Source organism: Oncorhynchus nerka, linkage group LG13, assembly GCF_034236695.1.
Source record: "Oncorhynchus nerka isolate Pitt River linkage group LG13, Oner_Uvic_2.0, whole genome shotgun sequence".
Taxonomy (NCBI): Eukaryota; Metazoa; Chordata; class Actinopteri; order Salmoniformes; family Salmonidae; genus Oncorhynchus; species Oncorhynchus nerka.
Window position 1 is genome coordinate 77,578,005 of NC_088408.1, and position 21,431 is coordinate 77,599,435.

Here is a 21,431-nt window from a genome sequence, read left to right on the forward strand (position 1 = left end):
GGCGGTGTCCGAGCTAAAAGGTGAAGATCGCTAGCAGTGGCTAACAAAGACTAGTAGCTAGTTAGCTGGCTAGCTCCTGACAGAGGTTCCAGTTATAGGGAAGAAAAATAGCAGATGCGTACCACATTGGGTGAGGCGGGTTGCAGGAAAGTACACTGCTCAAAAAAATTAAGGGAACACTTAAACAACACAATGTAACTCCAAGTCAATCACACTTCTGTGAAATCAAACTGTCCACTTAGGAAGCAAAACTGATTGACAATAAATTTCACATGCTGTTGTGCAAATGGAATAGACAACAGGTGGAAATTATAGGCAATTAGCAAGACACCCCCAATAAAGGAGTGGTTCTGCAGGTGGTGACCACAGACCACTTCTCAGTTGCTATGCTTCCTGGCTGATGTTTTGGTCACTTTTGAATGCTGGCGGTGCTTTCACTCTAGTGGTAGCATGAGACGGAGTCTACAACCCACACAAGTGGCTCAGGTAGTGCAGCTCATCCAGGATGGCACATCAATGCGAGCTGTGGCAAGAAGGTTTGCTGTGTCTGTCAGCGTAGTGTCCAGAGCATGGAGGCGCTACCAGGAGACAGGCCAGTACATCAGGAGACGTGGAGGAGGCCGTAGGAGGGCAACAACCCAGCAGCAAGACCACTACCTCCGCCTTTGTGCAAGGGGGAGCAGGAGGAGCACTGTCAGAGCCCTGCAAAATGACCTCCAGCAGGCCACAAATGTGCATGTGTCTGCTCAAATGGTCAGAAACAGACTCCATGAGGGTGGTATGAGGGCCCGACGTCCACAGGTGGGGGTTGTGCTTACAGCCCAACACCGTGCAGGACGTTTGGCATTTGCCAGAGAACACCAAGATTGGCAAATTCGCCACTGGCGCCCTGTGCTCTTCTCAGATGAAAGCAGGTTCACACTGAGCACATGTGACAGACGTGACAGAGTCTGGAGACGCCGTGGAGAACGTTCTGCTGCCTGCAACATCCTCCAGCATGACCGGTTTGGCGGTGGGTCAGTCATGGTGTGGGGTGGCATTTCTTTGGGGGGCCGCACAGCCCTCCATGTGCTCGCCAGAGGTAGCCTGACTGCCATTAGGTACCGAGATGAGATCCTCAGAACCCTTGTGAGACCATATGCTGGTGAGGTTGGCCCTGGGTTCCTCCTAATGCAAGACAATGCTAGACCTCATGTGGCTGGAGTGTGTCAGCAGTTCCTGCAAGAGGAAGGCATTGATGCTATGGACTGGCCCGCCCGTTCCCCAGACCTGAATCCAATTGAGCACATCTGGGACATCATGTCTCGCTCCATCCACCAACGCCACGTTGCACCACAGACTGTCCAGGAGTTGGCTTGTTTTAAGGACATTACATCAAAGTTGGATCAGCCTGTAGTGTGGTTTTCCACTTTGATTTTGAGTGTGACTCCAAATCCAGACCTCCATGGGTTGATAAATTTGATTTCCATTGATCATTTTTGTGTGATTTTGTTTTCAGCACATTCAACTATGTAGAGAAAAAAGTATTTAATAAGAATATTTCATTCATTCAGATCTAGGATGTGTTATTTTAGTGTTCGCTTTATTTTTTTGAGCAATGTATATAAAGTAAACAGAAAGTGAGATTAAAATGTATACAAGAAAAGAAAAAGCCGGGTATTTACACGGGATAAAGACAAAGACACTGCTACACCATCTTGGATTTAATCTGCTACGCCATCTTGGATTTGCATTAGTCTGAAAACAGTAGTTAGGTGTCAAAATGGAGGAACACAAGGAAAAGGAAGACACTATTGAGACGCAATCTACTTTATAAACTCGGTGGTTCGAGCCCTGAATGCTGATTGGCCGAAAGCTACAGTATATCAGACCATCTACAATGGGTATGACACAAATTAAACTATTTAGTCTTCTAATTACGTTGGTAACCAGTTCATAATGGCAATAGGCCACCTCAGGGGTTTGTGGTATATGGTCAATATACCACGGATAAAGGCCGTGTTCAGGCACTCTGCGTTGCGTCGTCCTTAAGAACAGCCCTTAGCTGTGGAATATTAGACATATACCACAACCCCCTGAGGTCGTATTGCTTAATTATACAACGGGTGGTTTGGAATTCCCATTGTTAGAGCCTATCCTGCCCATGATATACGAGACAAAAACAGGAGGTTGGTGGCACCTTAATTTGGGAGAACGGGCTTATGGTAATGACTGGCGCGGACTTCATGGAATGGTATCAAAAATATCAAAAATGTTTTCCAGGTGTTTGATGCCATTTGCTCCGTTCCGGACATTAGTATGAGCCGTTCTCCCCTCAGCAGCATCTACTGGAGACAACATACACATGGCCTGTACATTCATAAAAAGTACCATTGTTTACGTTGTTACCTAGCAACGCACTACTACTCCTCCTCGAGCCTTATTGCTTAAGTACCCACCTCGCCTCGCTCTCCATCCCCCTACTTACCAGGCTGTCAGGGGTACACTGGTGGCAACATTGTCCTACAGATGGTCGGAATTTGCCGAGGTAGGGAGCTACAGTCTTCAGCTTCTTCTTGATCTTCGACCCCCACGACAACTAACAGGGAGAGAATGCAGGGATATGGCATTAACATACACACAAAAGCACAATGTAAATTGACGACAGCATCAACTCTGAGTCAACATGCTTCATATTTGGTATTGTTCTTATATTGTCCGGCGCAAACACATGATCTTATATCAACATGTCATAAACATGTCAACATGTCTAACACAAACTGGATTGTCACTGTATAGGACTTTTGAGCGGTGACTTTCAAACTAGTGGCAGTAGAATGTGTTTACATGACATCCCTATCAGTGAGACCAAATCCATTATTATTCTGTCTACTCCCAAAACACAAGTATTGTGCTGTGTGTGTGCGCATGTGTAACAGACAAAGGCTTGCTTGAAGTGTAGCGCGGTACCACGGTAATATAACGTTACCAAAATGTCATGATACGAAGATTTTAGAATACCGTAGTACTGTCTCATACGATACTAGCGACTTTTTCAGCCCGACCGATCTAAAGAACCTGCAATGTCCGGCCTGTTCTAAAATGTTTCTCAAGTCAGTTTTGTTTATGAATTCAGTTGAATTTAAGCAACAGCCACTAGTCTCTTGAATCAGCAGGCAATAATATCCACTTCACTTTGTTTAAAAAAATGGATAATTTAACTGTGATGCGAGCGGGGATGCAGACCCAGACGAGTCTTATGTTGTTAAGAGTTGTATATTTTTTACATTGGAGCAGCCCGCAAAGTGATACATTGTATAATTTCATCACCTGTTACAACCAAGAGCACAGACCAGTCTGAGTAGACTTTAAAAGTTCCCTGACATGTAGCCTCTGAGTGATGGAGCAGAGAAAACATCTCGTCTCTAATCTAACCAGTGACAACAATATGACCCATATTACCAGAGACGCCTTTCATTCTACCTATCAGGATTCGCGCACATTTGCTATAATTTCATAAACCATGTCACGGGCCTTTCACACTAATCCTGGGTCGCTGATTATGAGTTTGGTAACAGACAACGTTGTTCAGTCATGTTACCCAGCTAGCTAACAACCTGGTAACTTGACAGTAGGTTTAGGCAAATTTAATTGGCACATGAAGAAAGGAAAAGAGTCTGCTACTCATGAGGGGTATTTCAAAAGGAAGAATTAATTTATGGTGCTCCTTCAATTCTGTTTGGTGCCTATAATTTTAAAAGTTGGGAGTAGTGTGTTTGTGGGAGAGAGAGAGTGGTGTGTGTGTGTGTTTTATGAGAGTGAGGGAGACAGAGGGTGTGTGTTAACTGAAAAGACGCTCCCCTTACTGACACAATGACATGCAGATCATTATGCATGTATATCACAGGAGGTTGTTGGCACCTTAATTGGGGAGGACAGGCTAGTGGTAATGGCTGGAGTGGAATGGTATCAAACACATGGTTTCTGTATGCTTGATGCCATTCCATTTGCGCCGTTCCAGCCATCATTATGAGCCATACTCCTTTCAGCAGCCTCCACTGATGTACATATATTCCTTCCTCTCATTCCTCCAGCCAATCACAGGTAGGCCTTTTCAAATATTAGCAAATCCTCCACAGGCTGAGCAGGGCCAGGGACAATCCACTTTAATAGAGAGCCTGCAGTATGACACTGATAAATGAGCCAGTAAGTTTCCACTACAGTAAGAACACATTGTGAAAAAAATCTAAAGTGCTGACATGTTGAAAACAACTCTCCAAAACCAAATATATATATAAATAATTCTGAGTTTTGCGTGTCAATTCATAAACCATGTAATCGGTACATCGAAAATCTCCCCAACTATTTTGCAATGTACATGGCACAGCTGTCAATATAAGGTCCCACAGTTGCCAGTGCATGTCAAAGCAAAAACCAAGCCACGAGGTTGAAGTAATTGTCCGTAGAGCTCCAAGACAGAATTGTGTCGAGGCACAGATCTGGGGAAAGATACCAAAAAATGTCTGCAGCATTGAAGGTCCCAAAAAACACAGTGGCCTCCATCATTCTTAAAAATGGAAGAAGTTTGGAACCACCAAGACTCTTCATAGAGTTTGCCACCTGGGACAAGTCTCTGAATGTTCTTGAATGGCCCAGCTAGAGCCCAGATCTGAACTCGATCATACGTCTCTGGAGATGCCTGAAAATAGCTGTGCAGCGACACTCCCCATCCAACCTGACAGAGCTTGAGATGATCTGCGGAAAAGAATGGGAGAAACTCCCCAAATACAAGTGTGCCAGCGCGTAGTGTCATACATCTCAAAACAACAAATGCATTGGCAACGGAAGGCAGGCTTCATCAGCGTGTCACACACCACTTTCAATGAGATGGAGGCCGTATGCATTTTGAAAACAGCCTACTTAATCGTTTTACTACATTTTGAGGCATGTCTTACCTTGCTTTAACCTCTTGGGGCTAGGGGGCAGAATTTTCACTTTTGGATAAATAGCGTGCCCAATTTCAACTTCCTGCTACTCATGCCAAGAATATAAGATATGCATATTATTCATAGATTTGGGTAGAAAACACTGAAGTTTCTAAAACTGTTTGAATCATGTCTGTGAGTATAACAGAACTTATGTAGCAGGCAAAACCCCGAGGACTAACCGTTCAGAAGTTGTTTTTTTTTAGGTCTGTCTGTTCATTGAGTTCTCTTGGTTTGTTTTCATTCCTCTATTGAACACAGATAGACCCGTCTACAATTTGATTGATTATTAACGTTTAAAAATACCTAAAGTTGTATTACAAAAGTAGTTTGAAATATTTTGGCAAAGTTTATAGGCAACTTTTGAAATATTTTGTAGTGACGTTGCTTCCTTTTTGGAAGGTGTTTTTTTCTGGATCAAACGCACTTTATAAATGGACATTTTGGATATATATGGACGGAATTAATCGAACAAAAGGTAATGCTTGTCAAAGGTAATGCATGTTTTATTTATTTCTGCATTTGTGTAGCGCCTGCAGGGTTGAAATATGCTACCCCCTATGTTTATTGCTGGTGCGATCATCAGATAATAGCTTCTTATGCTTTCGCCAAAAAGCATTTTAAAAATCTGACACGTTGGCTGGATTCACAACGAGTGTAGCTTTAATTGAGTATCTTACATGTGTGATTTAATGAAAGTTTGATTTTATATTAAAAAATAATAATTTGCCGCGCTGCATTTTCCCTGTTTTTTGCCCAAGTGGGACGCAACTGTCCCGCCTCGTCAAAATTCAGACCATATCCGTGGAAGCAATTGTTTTATATTAACTTTTTTTATTGTCCAGTAGCCAAAGGCACAACCCATGCTAGTTGTTGCATATTAGATCACCCCTCTTTCTAAATGTTTAAGGAAATGTTCATCTCTGTTACATGAAACCACTCGCATGTGCATTGCGCTTTTGACAATAGGCGTTTTCCCACTAATTGCATTCTGGAACGAAACGTTGCGCGTAGCCTACTGCTTTGCTGCGCTTATTATGTGAATAAATCATAGTTTTTCAACATTTTAGGCCTAAACGTTCTGATCGGTTTCATCACTCATTGCCTTTTAAAGTATATGTATATATTTTTTTTATGTAGCCTACTGGTTGTATGAATTTGGGATCTATCATCCCACAACTGTCCCAGTCTGTTTGGAATAGGCAAATTCTTTCTCGACAAGCTGACCAATAGAATAGGTAAACGTTTGTACTATGGGGTATAGTAGATTGACATAGGCTAGTGATTTTCTGTTTGTTACTCGTCTTGTTGGCTGAGGAAAAGTACATGTGGACAGTTATTCTAACATCTTCGAAGTGCACATCTGAATTCAGTAAGAAGAACCGCACATCGTTGCATCCTGGACTTGCATGTCCATTTAACATTTAATTACCATAAACAAAATGTGATTTGTCATTCTGAGCACTGTGGTTGGATGCCCTAATCAGGTAACATACCCAATGGGTCCGGTAAATTTCTCAAATGTCAGGTAAATTAAAATGTTGCCGGTCAAATGTCCGGCGCCAAATTTTCCTAACGGAACCCCTGGTGGGTAGGTAGGTGGGTGTACTGTAGGCAGAAGGGTGTTCTTACTGCTGGTCTCTTCTGTTGAGTGCCCTGGGAGATGAGGGCTTCAGTAAAGCCATACCCACTCTCCTGCGCCATGGTGGTTTGTTCCACAGGTGTGTCACTTTCTCAGGGACCTATAGGCACAAAGAGGGTGGCAGGGTAAGAGCAGGTTTACTTCACACACATACACTGTAGAGCTCTTTGCGGTTCCGGGTGGACACGATATACCCGAGACCCGAACAGATCGGGTTTGTGTTTGAAATTCAAACTTGTCCCTCGGGTTTGAGCTGGATCCTGTTTGATCGTCATCAGGTCTATGTAACTACTGCTTACAGACCCGCGTGGACCTGACCATGATCTGCATAGCCCATAGCATACTTATGTTACGCTAATAAGGTGAATTTATTGACTTAGAAGGCCTAGCCAACATATAAAGACCTATTCATTAACCAGAAGAGCAACTTGTTAGTTCAAAGGCTGAAACAATGGTGCTCAAACACAAGAGGCTGTTTCTGTTCTTAACTGCCATTACAATTAGACTTTTATTAGAGCTGTATGCCTTCCTGTTCATCTGTTATCAATAGAACAATGGTGTTCTGGTGAAGACATTCAGAGACAGATAACGCAGACTCACTGGCAAAGACAACAGTCAAGAGAAACAGTATGAATGAGTGCACTGACGCATCTAACATCTATCAGTATCACTGACATCTCCCCCTGCCTCTCAGTATCACATAATAAGGCCAGACTTCCATAATAGGAGAGAGCTGACAGAGCCAGAGCATGTGGCCAACCCAGTCATCCTCTGTAGCTGATAATACACCTGAAAGCATCGCACGCACATGCACCCTTTACATACAGACTTTCCCATGGGAATGAGGGTTATTCTAGGGTGAACCTGTAACCATAGTAACCCTAGAAGCCAATCTAGCTTGACACACAAGCATATGCTTTATTTTGCACAAACACCCATAAGCATGCACACACGCACACTTTATGAATACATAACAGTAATGTGCTGGACACTGCACAAAACAAACAGAAGAGGATTGTGATTGAAATGCACAGAATGTGCTTTATCACTTCAATTACAGCTAAAGCCTTAACACACACACACACCTTTCCCCCAAAACAAATTTAATCACCCAGTCCTGGCCAGGGAGTGTTGGCAAAAGTCAACCATCTATCAACCTGAGCCCATAGCTACAATTACTCATCCTCCTTCTGCATCTCTCCACACCACATTTCACTCTCACTTCCTTATTACTAACTTTACTCACATCCTGAATCAACTCTCCTTTCTAGCAAGCGTATAGCCTAACTTAATGCTCAGAGAGGGCAAAGAGGGGTGGGCTATCAGCTGATCATAGCGAATGTACACTGAACAAAAATATAAAACGCAGCATGCAACAATTTCAAAGATATTACTGAGTTACAGTTCATATAAGGAAATTAGTCAATTGAAATAAATTCATTAGGCCCTAATCTATGGATTTCACGACTGGGATTACAGATATACATCACTTGATCACAGATACCTTAAAGAACAAGGTAGGGGCGTGGATCAGAAAACCAGTCAGTATCTGGTGTGACAATCATTTGCATCATGCAGCACAACACATCTCCTTCACATAGAGTTGATCAGACTTGATTGTGGCCTATGGAATGTTGTCCCACTCTTCAATGGCTGTGCGAAGTTTCTGGATATTGGTGGGAACTGGAACATGCTGTCGTACATCCAGAGCATCCCGAACAGGCTCAATGGGTGACATGTCTGGTGAGTATGCAGGCCACGGAAGAACTGGGACATTTTCAGCTTCCAGGAATTATGTACAGATCCTTGTGACATGGGGCCGTGCATTATAATGCTGAAACATGAGGTGACGGCGACGGATGAATGGCACGACAATGGGCCTCAGGATCTCGTCACGGTATCTCTGTGCATTCAAATTGACATCGATAAAATGTATTTGTTTTCTGACAGTTTGTGCAGAAATTCTTCAGTTATGCAAAGCCACTGTTTCATCAGCTGTCTGGATGGCTGGTCTCAGATGATCCCACAGGTGAAGAAGCAGGATGTGGAGGTCCTGGACTGGTGTGGTTACACGTGGTCCGTGGTTGTGAGACCAATTGGATGTACTGCCAAATTCTCAAAAATGACAGCGGCTTATGGTAGAGAAATTAACATTGAATTCTCTGGCAACAGCTCTGGTGGACATTCCTGCAGTCAGCATGTCAACTGCATGCACCCTCAAAAATGTTGACATCTGTGGCATTGTGTTGTGTGACAAAACTGCACATTTTAGAGTGGCCTTTTGTCCCCAACACAAGGTGCACCTGTGTAATGAGCATAATCAGCTTTAATCAGCTTCTTGATATGCCACATCTGTCAGGTGGATGGATTATCTTGGCAAAGGAGGAATGCTCACTAAACACATTTCTGCACAAAATTTGAGAGAAATAAGCTTTGTCTGCTTATGGAAAATGTCTCAGATCTTTTAATTCAACTCATGAAACATGGGACCATTACTCTATATGTTGCATTTGTAATTTTGTTCAGTATAGATTATGTAAAGCAGCTAATTATCTTGCTAGGTTGCTATTCTGTTGAAACAATCTAACTAGTATTTACCTGTGATTGGAGTTATCTGCCTTTTAGGCCTACTGACAGTCGAATTGAAGCCTTCCCTGTTCCTGCCCGTGAGATGACACAGGCAAATCAAAAGGGAGCCAGTAGTAGCCTACACTACCGTTCGGCGCCGATAGCTTCTGCCTGCAGGACAAGTAACAAGGAGAAGTACAGTACGCGCACGGGTTGGTGCGAAGGAGGAGGGAGTTTCAAGATTCAAAAATTAGCAATGAGCTGGTTTGATGGGCAACTCAAATAAGAGAGAAAATGGACTAAGTGAAATCAAAAAAAGTTAAACGCCACCAATCTGAAAGGGCACTTTTCTTATAGGAGGGCAAAAGGGCAGGTGCCCAGAAAGACCATCTATGCACGTGCCTGATTCCTGCTCTCTCAGTCTTTTCCTTTTTCTCCCATTCACCTCCATGGGTACATCTCTGGCTAAGCATCATTAGCTAAACATCAAATGGTACTAAGACAGAGTGGACAGGAATTAGTTTGTAACGTAAACTAGGCAGAGCCACAACATAAGCCTACCTGTCTTTGCTCTTTCTCTCTTATTAACGCCTTTTCTATTCTCCTCTGAAGTTGTTCAACGCTACTCTATGATACGTATGACCGTTTATCCTGCACAGCTAGTTTATGTAACTAGCCAACTTGCTGGCTAGCTCCAAGTATGGGTAATTGCATACGTTCTGTCTAGAAGTGGGCGTGTCAACAGAAGTAGGAGGATCAGACCGTTTTGATTGTGCGTGTTGTTTTTAGTTTCCACGTTTTAATTGGTCAGTTCCCCACCGTGTGAACCAAGACTGGGTGCTAAAATGCACTCTGCTCTTGATAGAGAATAATACTGTGCCATTTGAATGTTAACAAAACACACAAACACCTCACTTATTGCCTATATATGAAAATAAAAGTAATTTTAACGTTAAATGCTGAACTAATATCCCCAAATAGCAGTAGAGCATAGATAGGCCTTGGGGTTCTCCAGATGTTGCAGGATGAGATGCACTATACTGAGGATTGCTTAATCTGTGCCACATTTGTATTTGTTAGCCAACTGATACAGGTCCAACAGTGTGTTTAGTCTGACTGAATGATCTTTTCAATACACTTCATTACAATGGAGGTCAGAGCAACAGGTCAACAGTCTTATCTTTGGGAGAAGGCTTCTGAGGAAGAGGGGTGAGGGGTTGCCTTCTTCCACCGAGGTGGAACCGTGTGGGAATGTACAGGTATCTAAAAGACAGTGACTGGTGTTGAGCATGTTAACACACTTGGCAGAGAAGTGATGTCAAATTTTATGTAGAAGTCATTAAGTTAATTTGCTATTTTCTTTTCATCTGTTGTGTACAGTGGTTTTCTGGTGGGAGTTATATTAGTGATGGCTTTTATTGTTAACCTTTGTCCTTGAATACTCTTCATTCTAAGCTGGTTTGCTGCACAAGTCTAAGAGTAATTATATTGAGCCAAACAATTTTATTATCATCATCTGATAGTCAAATATATAGATGCCATAAGTTATAATAAAACAGATTTATTGGTAAATGGAAAAAAACAGTAGACTGTTTGCTGCCCAATTATACAAGAGTAATTATTATTGGTAATACGTGAAAAACTGGAAGACTAATAACTGACATCAACATTTATTTTCATATACTGTATAAGCTATAAGAGAGGTGTTTGTTATGTGTTTCGTTAACATTCAAATGGCATAGTATGATTTTCTATCAAGAACAAAGCGGCTGTTAGCCCTCCCAATCTTGTTTCACACTTTCAGGAACTGACCAATAAGAACACGCTCAATCAAAACAGTCTAACCAATTACAGAAGGCTGGTGTAACGCCTATCGCTGCTGATCCTCCCACTTCTGTTGACACACCCACTTCCAGACACACTCCACGTATGCATTTACCCAAGGGAGGAAAAGTGACAAGGACAAGGCTAACGTTACCTGCTTGGGTAAAGTGTACATTGCAAATTTGAGTTATTTTGATTAATACATTTTTCAAATGTGCTTGCAAAACAGTATTTGCTACTCACGTTGTAATCTACTGTCTGCTGGCAGTACTTATGATGTTCAATCACACTGAGAGTCTAACCTAACATAGAAGGCGTAAAATAAACCCCTGAAACTAGATCCTCTACATCAGTGATTCTCAACTGGTGGGTTGCGACCAGGTTTTGAATGGGTTGCGAGTGTCCAAGTACATTTGTATTAAATTAAAAATACTCCAGTCTGAACTTAAATGACTAAAACCAGGTATAAAGTGTGTATAAATGATAATTAACCTATATTTTTTAAATAATTTAACTTCTGAACAATTTCTTCACAGTATTTTCAATATAGTTATTAGCAGAGCTATTTGGCAGATTTTGTAGTCTGAAACCAGTGAGCTTAACATTCTTCATCAAGAAAATGGGCAAATTGGAATTATTGACAATGAAAAAGGTGGGACATTTGTTCCCATGTCATATAATTGGTACATTTACTATCAAGTTAATATTAAAAATAGAATTCCATATTACATTTTGTCAAATTTGGGCCGACTTTCTTCTCTGTATACATCAATGATGACACTCTTGCTGCTGGTGAGTCTCTGATCCACCTCTACGCAGGCGACACCATTCTGTATACTTCTGGCCCTTCTTTGGACACTGTGTTAACAACCCTCCAGACGAGCCTCAATACCATACAACTATCCTTCCGTGGCCTCCAACTGCTCTTAAATACAAGTAAAACTAAATGCATGCTCTTCAAATGATCGCTGCCCGCCCGTCCAGCATCACAACTCTGGACGGTTCTGACCTCGGTGTCTGGTTAGACTATCAACTCTCCTTCAAGACTCACATCAAACATCTCAAATCCTAAATTAAATCTAGAATCAACTTCCTATTTCGCAACAAAGCATCCTTCACTCATGCTGCCAAACATACCCTCGTAAAACTGACCATCCTACCAATCCGACGATGTCATTTACAAAATAGCCTCCAATACCCTACTCAATAAATTGGATGCAGTCTATCACAGCGCCATCCATTTTGTCACCAAAGCCCCATATACTACCCACCACTGCGACCTGTACGCTTTCGTTGGCTGGCCCTCGCTTCATACTCGTTGCCAAACCCACTGGCTCCAGGTCATCTACAAGACCCTGCTAGGTAAAGTCCCTGCTTAGCTCAGCTCGCTGGTCACCATAGCAGCACCCACCCGTAGCACGTGTTCCAGCAGGTATATCTCTCTGGTCACCCCCAAAGCCAATTCCTCCTTTGGCCGCTTCTTCTTCCAGTTTTCTGCTGCCAATGACTGGAACGAACTACAAAAATCTCTGAAACTGGAAACACTTATCTCCCTCACTAGCTTTAAGCACCAGCTGTCAGAGCAGCTCACAGATTACTGCACCTGTACATAGCCCATCTATAATTTAGCCCAAACAACTACCTGGCACGCTCGTCAAAATGATTAGACCAAGGCGCAGCATGAATAGAGTTCCACATATTTTTAATCAACTGAAATTCACCGAAACATAACACCGACCGACCGACCGACCGCAAATCTACCATTCCAGTGTTTTACTTGCTATATTTTACTTGCTATATTGTATTTACTTCGCCACCATGGGCTTTTTTTTGCCTTTACCTCCCTTTTCTACTGTATTATTGACTGTATGTTTGTTTTACTCCGTGTGTAATTCTGTGTTGTTGTATGTGTCGAACTGCTTTGCTTTATCTTGGCCAGGTTGAAATTGTAAATGAGAACTTGTTCTCAACTTGCCTACCTGGTTAAATAAAGGGTAAATAAATAAAATTAAATAAAAATATTGGATAGCGACTGAGACAACCTAGTTCAATTTGGGTCCCGAAGAAAAACCAGTTGAGAACCACTGCTCTACATACTGTTCTTGACAAGAAGGGAAAATAACTGTTAGGGGAGGAGTTAAAATGGAGTGTCTCCAAAGTTGTCACCTTGATAACGTCCACAGTGGTAGTCGTGTCACAGGCTCTCTTTCCATTTCCCCTGAACACCAGAACATCCGGCCACAAAGTCAAAATTGTCTATATCGTAAAAATGCATGAAAACAAACACTTACTTTTGGGTCTTAATTTAAGGTTAGGCATAAGGTTAACAGTATGGTTAAGATTAGTGTTAAGGTTAGGTTTAAAAATCACATTTTATGAAAATAAATTGTAGAAATAGACAGAGTTTATGACTGCGGTAACTAGTGACAATCCTACTGAGAGGCGTGTAAGCTTGGAGCGCCCCCTTCAGGCCAAAAGACAAGATTAGCACATTTGTTTGTTCATTTGTTAATATAATATCAGCGTTTTTATGAGCGAATGCCGATACATATGTATATAAGGCCAATATTGGCCAAAAATATTGCTAAACTGATTTATTGTTTGGCCTCTAGTGGTCATAGTGATGCAGTGGGCTGGGATTGGGAGATCATGAGGGACTCTCAGTAAGAAGAGGAGACTGGCGTAACCATGGTTGCATTTGCAACCACTTAACACTGTCACTCACACTATCATCAACTCTGGTATTCACATCACACCGCAGGGCTGGAAATGCAGTCTAGAGGGGGAGACAGCGATTACATGAGAGAGTGTGAGCCGACAAACCAAATAGAAAGATGGACAGCGAGAAAGCAACAGAAGCAGAATACCTCTGTTAGTAAGAGACTGTGCTTGTATTGTTCCCTGTATCACTGATCTACAGAAGAGAGTTCTGACTGTGTACCGTCTGTCCTAAATGGCCCTATATTCCCCATAGTGCACTGCATTTAAAAAGTAGTGCACAGGTGCGGCCTCCCGGGTGGCGCAGTGGTCTAAGGCTGGGCCACCAGAGGCTCTGGGTTCAAGCCCAGGCTCTGTCGCACCCGGCCGCGACCGGGAGGTCCATGGGGTGACGCACAATTGGCCTAGCATCGTCTGGGTTAAGGAGGGCTTGGCCGGTAGAGATATTCTTGTCTCATCGCGCACTAGCGACTCCTGTGGCGGGCCTGGCGCAGTGCACGCTGACCAGGTCGCTAGGTGTACAGTGTTTCCTCCGACACATTGGTGCGGCTGGTTTCCGGGTTGGATGCGCACTGTGTTAAGAAGCAGTGCGGCTTGGTTGGGTTGTGTTTCGGAAGACGCATGGCTCTCGACCTTTGTCTCTCCCGAGCCCGTACGGGAGTTGTCGCGTTGAGACAAGACCGTAGCTACTAACAATTGCATACCATGAAAATGGGGAGAAAAAGGGGGTAAAAATAAATATATATATAATTTTAAAAAGTAGTGCACTGGGGAATAGGGTGCCATTTGAGACGCCTCCTAGGTTGTCCTATTGGCTGTGTGTGATCAGTCAGTCAGACTAGGTAGATAGGCTAGAGCCTAGAGAGGTACAGGGAGGCTAGAGGCTGTGTGTGGTCAGTAAGACCAGGTAGGTCAGGCCTGGTCTGATTGACCACACACAGCCTCTAGCCTCCCTGTACCTCCCCAGGCCCTAGCCTATCCACCTGGTCTGATGATTGTATGATGATTGTATGTATTTTCCATGGAGGGCCACATTAGAATATATTTTTGCAATTGCAGGCCAGAATCATATTACATACATACTGCTTATTTTACTTTTTTAACATGCACAGAAATAAACCATATCCATGTTCTCCTCTTGGTAGTCATTATTAAACATGCAATGAACTACACGGAGGGAAAGTACACTGCACATTCAGCACCACGGACAGAACTCTTGTTAGCGGGTATGCACAAAAATACAAGAAAGAGAGAGCTCAACATTACATTTAAACTACTCAATCAGTGTGAGGAGTGAAGTCTCTGATTGACATTGACTAGAGCAGTGAAGTCAGGTATAGTTTCTGACGTTGCTATGCGCAGGATTGCTAAGAGGTGAGAGTCAGTAAGTGATGATCTGTGCCTTGACTTGTTATATTTCGTCACTGAAAATGTCTGTTCACATACATAGGTTGACCCAAACAGTACAAACACCTTCTGAGCATGACTCCTAATCTTTGGAAAGTTTTGTTTATCGAGAGATGCATAGAACCTCGTCAGTGACATTGTTCTGAATAGTTCTCCAATCACTGCATCAGACTGAAGATTGATAAGCTCAAGTTGCAGGTACAGTGCCTTGCGAAAGTATTCGGCCCCCTTGAACTTTGCGACCTTTTGCCACATTTCAGGCTTCAAACATAAAGATATAAAACTGTATTTTTTTGTGAAGAATCAACAACAAGTGGGACACAATCATGAAGTGGAACGACATTTATTGGATATTTCAAACTTTTTTAACAAATCAAAAACTGAAAAATTGGGCGTGCAAAATTATTCAGCACCCTTAAGTTAATACTTTGTAGCGCCACCTTTTGCTGCGATTACAGCTGTAAAGCGCTTGGGGTATGTCTCTATCAGTTTTGCACATCGAGAGACTGACATTTTTTCCCATTCCTCCTTGCAAAACAGCTCGAGCTCAGTGAGGTTGGATGGAGAGCATTTGTGAACAGCAGTTTTCAGTTCATTCCACAGATTCTCGATTGGATTCAGGTCTGGACTTTGACTTGGCCATTCTAACACCTGGATATGTTTATTTTTGAACCATTCCATTGTAGATTTTGCTTTATGTTTTGGATCATTGTCTGGTTGGAAGACAAATCTCCGTCCCAGTCTCAGGTCTTTTGCAGACTCCATCAGGTTTTCTTCCAGAATGGTCCTGTATTTGGCTCCATCCATCTTCCCATCAATTTTAACCATCTTCCCTGTCCCTGCTGAAGAAAAGCAGGCCCAAACCATGATGCTGCCACCACCATGTTTGACAGTGGGGATGGTGTGTTCAGGGTGATGAGCTGTGTTCCTTTTACGCCAAACATAGCGTTTTGCATTGTTGCCAAAAAGTTCAATTTTGGTTTCATCTGACCAGAGCACCTTCTTCCACATGTTTGGTGTGTCTCCCAGGTGGCTTGTGGCAAACTTTAAACAACACTTTTTATGGATATCTTTAAGAAATGGCTTTCTTCTTGCCACTCTTCCATAAAGGCCAGATTTGTGCAATATACGACTGATTGTTGTCCTATGGACAGAGTCTCCCACCTCAGCTGTAGATCTCTGCAGTTCATCCAGAGTGATCATGGGCCTCTTGGCTGCATCTCTGATCAGTCTTCTCCTTGTATGAGCTGAAAGTTTAGAGGGACGGCCAGGTCTTGGTAGATTTGCAGTGGTCTGATACTCCTTCCATTTCAATATTATCGCTTGCACAGTGCTCCTTGGGATGTTTAAAGCTTGGGAAATATTTTTGTATCCAAATCCGGCTTTAAACTTCTTCACAACAGTATCTCGGACCTGCCTGGTGTGTTCCTTGTTCTTCATGATGCTCTCTGCGCTTTTAACGGACCTCTGAGACTATCACAGTGCAGGTGCATTTATACGGAGACTTGATTACACACATGTGGATTGTATTTATCATCATTAGTCATTTAGGTCAACATTGGATCATTCAGAGATCCTCACTGAACTTCTGGAGAGAGTTTGCTGTACTGAAAGTAAAGGGGCTGAATAATTTTGCACGCCCAATTTTTCAGTTTTTGATTTGTTAAAAAAGTTTGAAATATCCAATAAATGTCGTTCCACTTCATGATTGTGTCCCACTTGTTGTTGATTCTTCACAAAAAAATACAGTTTTATATCTTTATGTTTGAAGCCTGAAATGTGGCAAAAGGTCGCAAAGTTCAAGGGGGACGAATACTTTCGCAAGGCACTGTAAGTGGGAGCGTTATCCACATTGAAGGTGAAAGGAGAGGAAACCAACAGCATTATATTTTTCAACACTTTGAAGTCCTCAAAACGAGAGAAAACTCACCATTCAATCTCCTACTTCAGGTCCCACACCCTTTTAAGAACCTTCCCCAAACTCAGCCATCTCACATTTGTGTGGAGATTTGCAACTTCCAACTGTGAGACAAACTGTCTGTGGTTTAAATATTTAGCTCTTATGAAGTTTACCACTTTAGTGACTGTGTCCACAACATGACTCATTTTCAGAACACATTTACAGAGCACATCCTGATGAGTAATGCAACGCAGGAAAATTATTTTCTGATCTGGGTTCAGCTCAGCTACTTGATCCTTTTCAAAAGGCCAATGTTTTTTTCTGTCAAGTTTGGGCACCCATCAGTGGTCACACTGGATAACTTTTCAAAACTCAGTCCCGGCTTTGCCACACACTTATTAACCTCCTTCAATAAACATTTCCTTGTGGTTTTGCTCTTAGTTGACTGCACTAAATTTCTAGCTAACTATTATTTATAACTGTGACTTTTGTGTCAGCCTGTCAGTCACTGTCTGTCCTAGTGCAGTTGTTATTTGTAGGTGCCTTCAAAAATAAATGTCACACAAGCGGTGGGAGTTAAGTCATTACACAAAGGAGAGTATTCAATGGGCTTTTAATTTGAATTAGTGATGGGCATTCCGGCTCTTTTCAATGAGATTTATATGCACTTTGTTTACATACATTAAAAAGTTATACTTTGAATGCAAATGTTTAATAGCATCCTTTTTCATAACAAACCAATGCATTTTTAAATACATTGTGGTTAAGGTAGAGTATGATTTCATTTAATAATTTAATTATAATTGTTTTAACACCAATCAAAGTCAAACTATTGCAGACTGTTTGACTTGAAAAATCCAAAACATATATTTTTTTAAAGAACCGTTTGGGAGCCAAAAGAGCCGGCTCTTTTTGGTGAGCTGAGCCTTAGACCTTGCCTCATTAACTTGGTACGCCCAGAGAATTTCCCTAAAGGCGGTTATGCCCACTTCTGACCCAAGGGTATAAAACCTGTGAGTATAGAATTTACGACAGGACTACGTGACCCCAGCTGCAGCAAGGTCTAAAAAAGTCAACGAACCCAGAACAAGTTTGAGGACAAAGAAATCCTTTTCTACCCAAGCTACGGATGAGTAGCTGTGTCTAAGCGGGTGAATTCAAGTCGAACCACCTAGCCTCCATCTCCCATCGAATCGTGGTATCTAAAGGGTTTCATTCCTATGCTGTGAGCTCTGAGCTACAGAGCTGTCTGTCCTCAGAAGACCCCATTGCAGAGAAAAGGGTGAGGGAACAGACTCCTAAGCCAAAAAGGACACTGACATCGGGAGGATGAGCAGGGAGGTGCGCAGGAGAAGTGCGTCATCGAACAGCGGAACGGTCCACGCAGAAAATCCTCGGAGATCATCCCCACGTAATTACATCATTATATTCTGACCCATAAGAGCGGCAGTTTGGGGCAAGGCTAGGGTTAGTATAAGCATAGCTGACAAATTCACCCAAATGTATATTTCTCTTGTGGACTTTATTTTTTCTCTCTCTTTTGAAATCCTCATTGTGGGTAACACGCGCCATAGTGTGTTGGCCCGTTATACTAAGTTCTAATCAATAGCCTATAATGTGTTTTGTCTATGTGTATCTTTTATCATAATTTGAGCTTTTTAGTAAGTAAATATTCAACTAAGATTGGTGTGGTACGAATTCATTAGTGAGACCCGGGTCCGTGCAGATTCACGGGCTATACGACGTTCAGAACGAGATTGGTAGAGGAAACTGGTAAATTAGCAGCTGTTGTAAAATCTATATTCTGATATTCTTTGAGTTAATTTGGGAAATATAAACTCAATTAAAAACTAGTTTTCCTATGGTGCCCCAGGTTAATGAGTTAATAATTGCTTGATTCAGTTAATCACGCAATTAGAAACTTGTAATCATTCGATGAGCAACAGTCGTCACATTAACTAATACAACGTCACAACACCATGTTATAACCAGAAGCACACAGCAATGCTGACCATATTTTGCTTTTATGAGAGATTTGCACTCAGAAATGCAAGCGGCCTCACTTTTGAGGGGCTGATGCGGTTTCTTCTCTCAGTAATTATTTGCTCAGTTTTTGAGAAGACCCTCTCAGAGGGAATGGATGTGGCCTCTATACAGAGTCTCCCTGTCATGACTTTAGTAAGCCGTGGGTACAAAGAGGCCTTATTAGTCCACCAGCTCAGAGGATCTGCAGGAGGGTCTCCTCCAAATAGTATCAGACCTCCATTATGAGATCTGCTGAGGGATTTCTTTGTGCTGCATCCCCAGTTGCTCTCTCGTCGAACAGCATCCAAAAAGCAGACGTTTGTGGCACTACTGCTGGTGCTTCTGCTCCATCAGATCCCTCTTCTTCCTGTTGCCCTGGTGCCTGAGCCAGCTGACTGCTGGGGCTGTCCCTACCTGCTGCTGAGGTTATTCTTTGAAGAGCCTCATCAATCGCTCTGGCATCACTGAAGTCTAACTTCTTAAACCTGGTGTCAAGTGCAGCAGTTTCTGATAGCACGTGATTATATTCCATTCTGTGGAACTTTCTGTCCATTGATGAACATAGGGTGTCCATCAACTCTGTCACATGTCCTGTGGTTACATTTGCTTCCCTGTGGCGGCTGGCTATGAGTCGCTGCAGACCTTTACACAGGAGTATCATTTTTGAACCTGTCACATAGCTGAAAAGAGAGAACAGTAACTTATTAGTTCAACAGGTTCATGTTTTGTCTACTGATACTACATTCTCATATACTACTCATGTACAGTTGAAGTTGGAAGTTTACATACACTTAGGTTGGAGTCATTAAAACAAACTTTTCAACCACTCCACACATTTCTTGTTAACAAACTATAGTTTTGGGAAGTCGGTTAGTACATCTACTGTGTGCATGACACAAGTCATTGTTTACAGACAGATTATTTCACTGTATCACAATTCCATTGGGTCAGAAGTGTACATACACTAAGTTGACTGTGCCTTTGAACAGCTTGGAAAATTCCAGAAAATGATGTCATGGCTTTAGAAGCTTCTGAAAGGCTAACTGACATAATTGTAGTCAATTGGAGGTGTACCTGTGGATGTATTTCAAGACCTACCTTCAAACTCAATGCCTCTTTGCTTGACATCATGGGAAAATCAAAAGAAATCAGCCAAGACCTAAAAAAAAACTGTAGACCTCCACAAGTCTGGTTCATCCTTGGGAGCAATTTCAAAACGCCTGAAGGTACCACGTTCATCTGTACAAACAATAGTACCCAAGTATAAACACCATGGGACCACGCAGCCGTCATACCACTCAGGAAGGAGACGTGTTCTGTCTCCTAGAGATGAACGTACTTTGGTGCGAAAAGTAAAAATCAATCCCAGAACAACAGCAAAGGACCTTGTGAAGATGCTGGAGGAAATAAGTACAAAAGTATCTATATCCACAGTAAAACGAGTCCTATATCGACATAACCTGAAAGGCCGCTCAGCAAGTCCTCATCCACCCAATTTATTCTGGGAAGCTTGTGGAAGGCTACCTGAAACGTTTGACCCAAGTTAAACAATTTAAAGGCAATGCTACCAAATACTAACTGAGTGTATGTAAACTTCTGACCCAGTGGGAATGTGATGAAAGAAATAAAAAGCTTAAATAAATAATTCTCTCTACTATTATTATGACATTTCACATTCTTAAAATAAGTGGTGATCCTAATTGACCTAAGACAGGGAATTTTTACTCAGATTAAATGTCAGGAATTGTGAAAAACTGAGTTTAACTGTATTTGGCTAAATTGTATGTAAACTTCCGACTTCAACTGTACACATATAACACTGGATTAAATAATGAGGTAGTAATAACTGCTTACTGTACTTCTCTCCACTGATCTCCACAGGGACCTGCTCAAAGGGTTCCAGGACTCTGCACACCTCCTCAACCACCTCCCATTCCTCTTGGGTCAGAGCATCAACAGGTGCATTGGCGATGGCCAGGGTAGAGATGATGGCATCCTTTAACTCAAGAAACTGCTTCAACATATAAAATGTTGAATTCTACCTTGTAGTGCAGTCTTGTTTAAGCCTCAGCTCAGGCATCCCCATTGTGTAGACTTTAGTTTTTCAGCACCTACTGTGCTCCTGTGGAAGTATTCTACAGCTGCTTTCACTTTGTCCACAGGGGGCTTCATCACCTTCAGAGCATCTCTTACAATCAGGTTGATTGTGTGGGCATGGATGATGGTTCCATTTTAACATTTTCATGGCTTTGGTTATGTTAGCTGCATTGTCAGACCACTTTTCCGTCTACTTGCCATTCTCTGGCCACTCTCAACAGTTCCTCTGCCAAGTTCTCTGAGGTGTGTCTGTTGCTGAACTTAAAGCAGTCCAGAAGACAGCTAG

The 21,431-nt window shown here is 42.3% G+C and overlaps 1 protein-coding gene across 3 annotated transcripts in view; it reads right to left on the reverse strand.

The window, feature by feature from the left end:
* The window catches only part of gpat2 (glycerol-3-phosphate acyltransferase 2, mitochondrial), a 62,278-nt gene extending 52,404 nt beyond the window's left edge, over positions 1-9,874 (reverse strand). For 2 of the 3 annotated variants that reach the window (XM_065026727.1, XM_029678407.2), the window contains exons 1-3: positions 9,736-9,874; positions 6,597-6,706; positions 2,468-2,578 (exon numbers count right to left, since the gene is read on the reverse strand). In XM_065026727.1, the coding sequence (XP_064882799.1) occupies positions 2,468-2,578; positions 6,597-6,668 (183 nt within the window). In that variant the 5' untranslated portion in view covers positions 6,669-6,706; positions 9,736-9,874. Of the gene's footprint in view, positions 1-2,467; positions 2,579-6,596; positions 6,707-9,204; positions 9,346-9,735 lie in introns of all 3 variants that reach the window. The other variant, XM_065026726.1, reaches the window with a different exon arrangement.
* Positions 9,875-21,431: the final 11,557 nt, after the last annotated feature.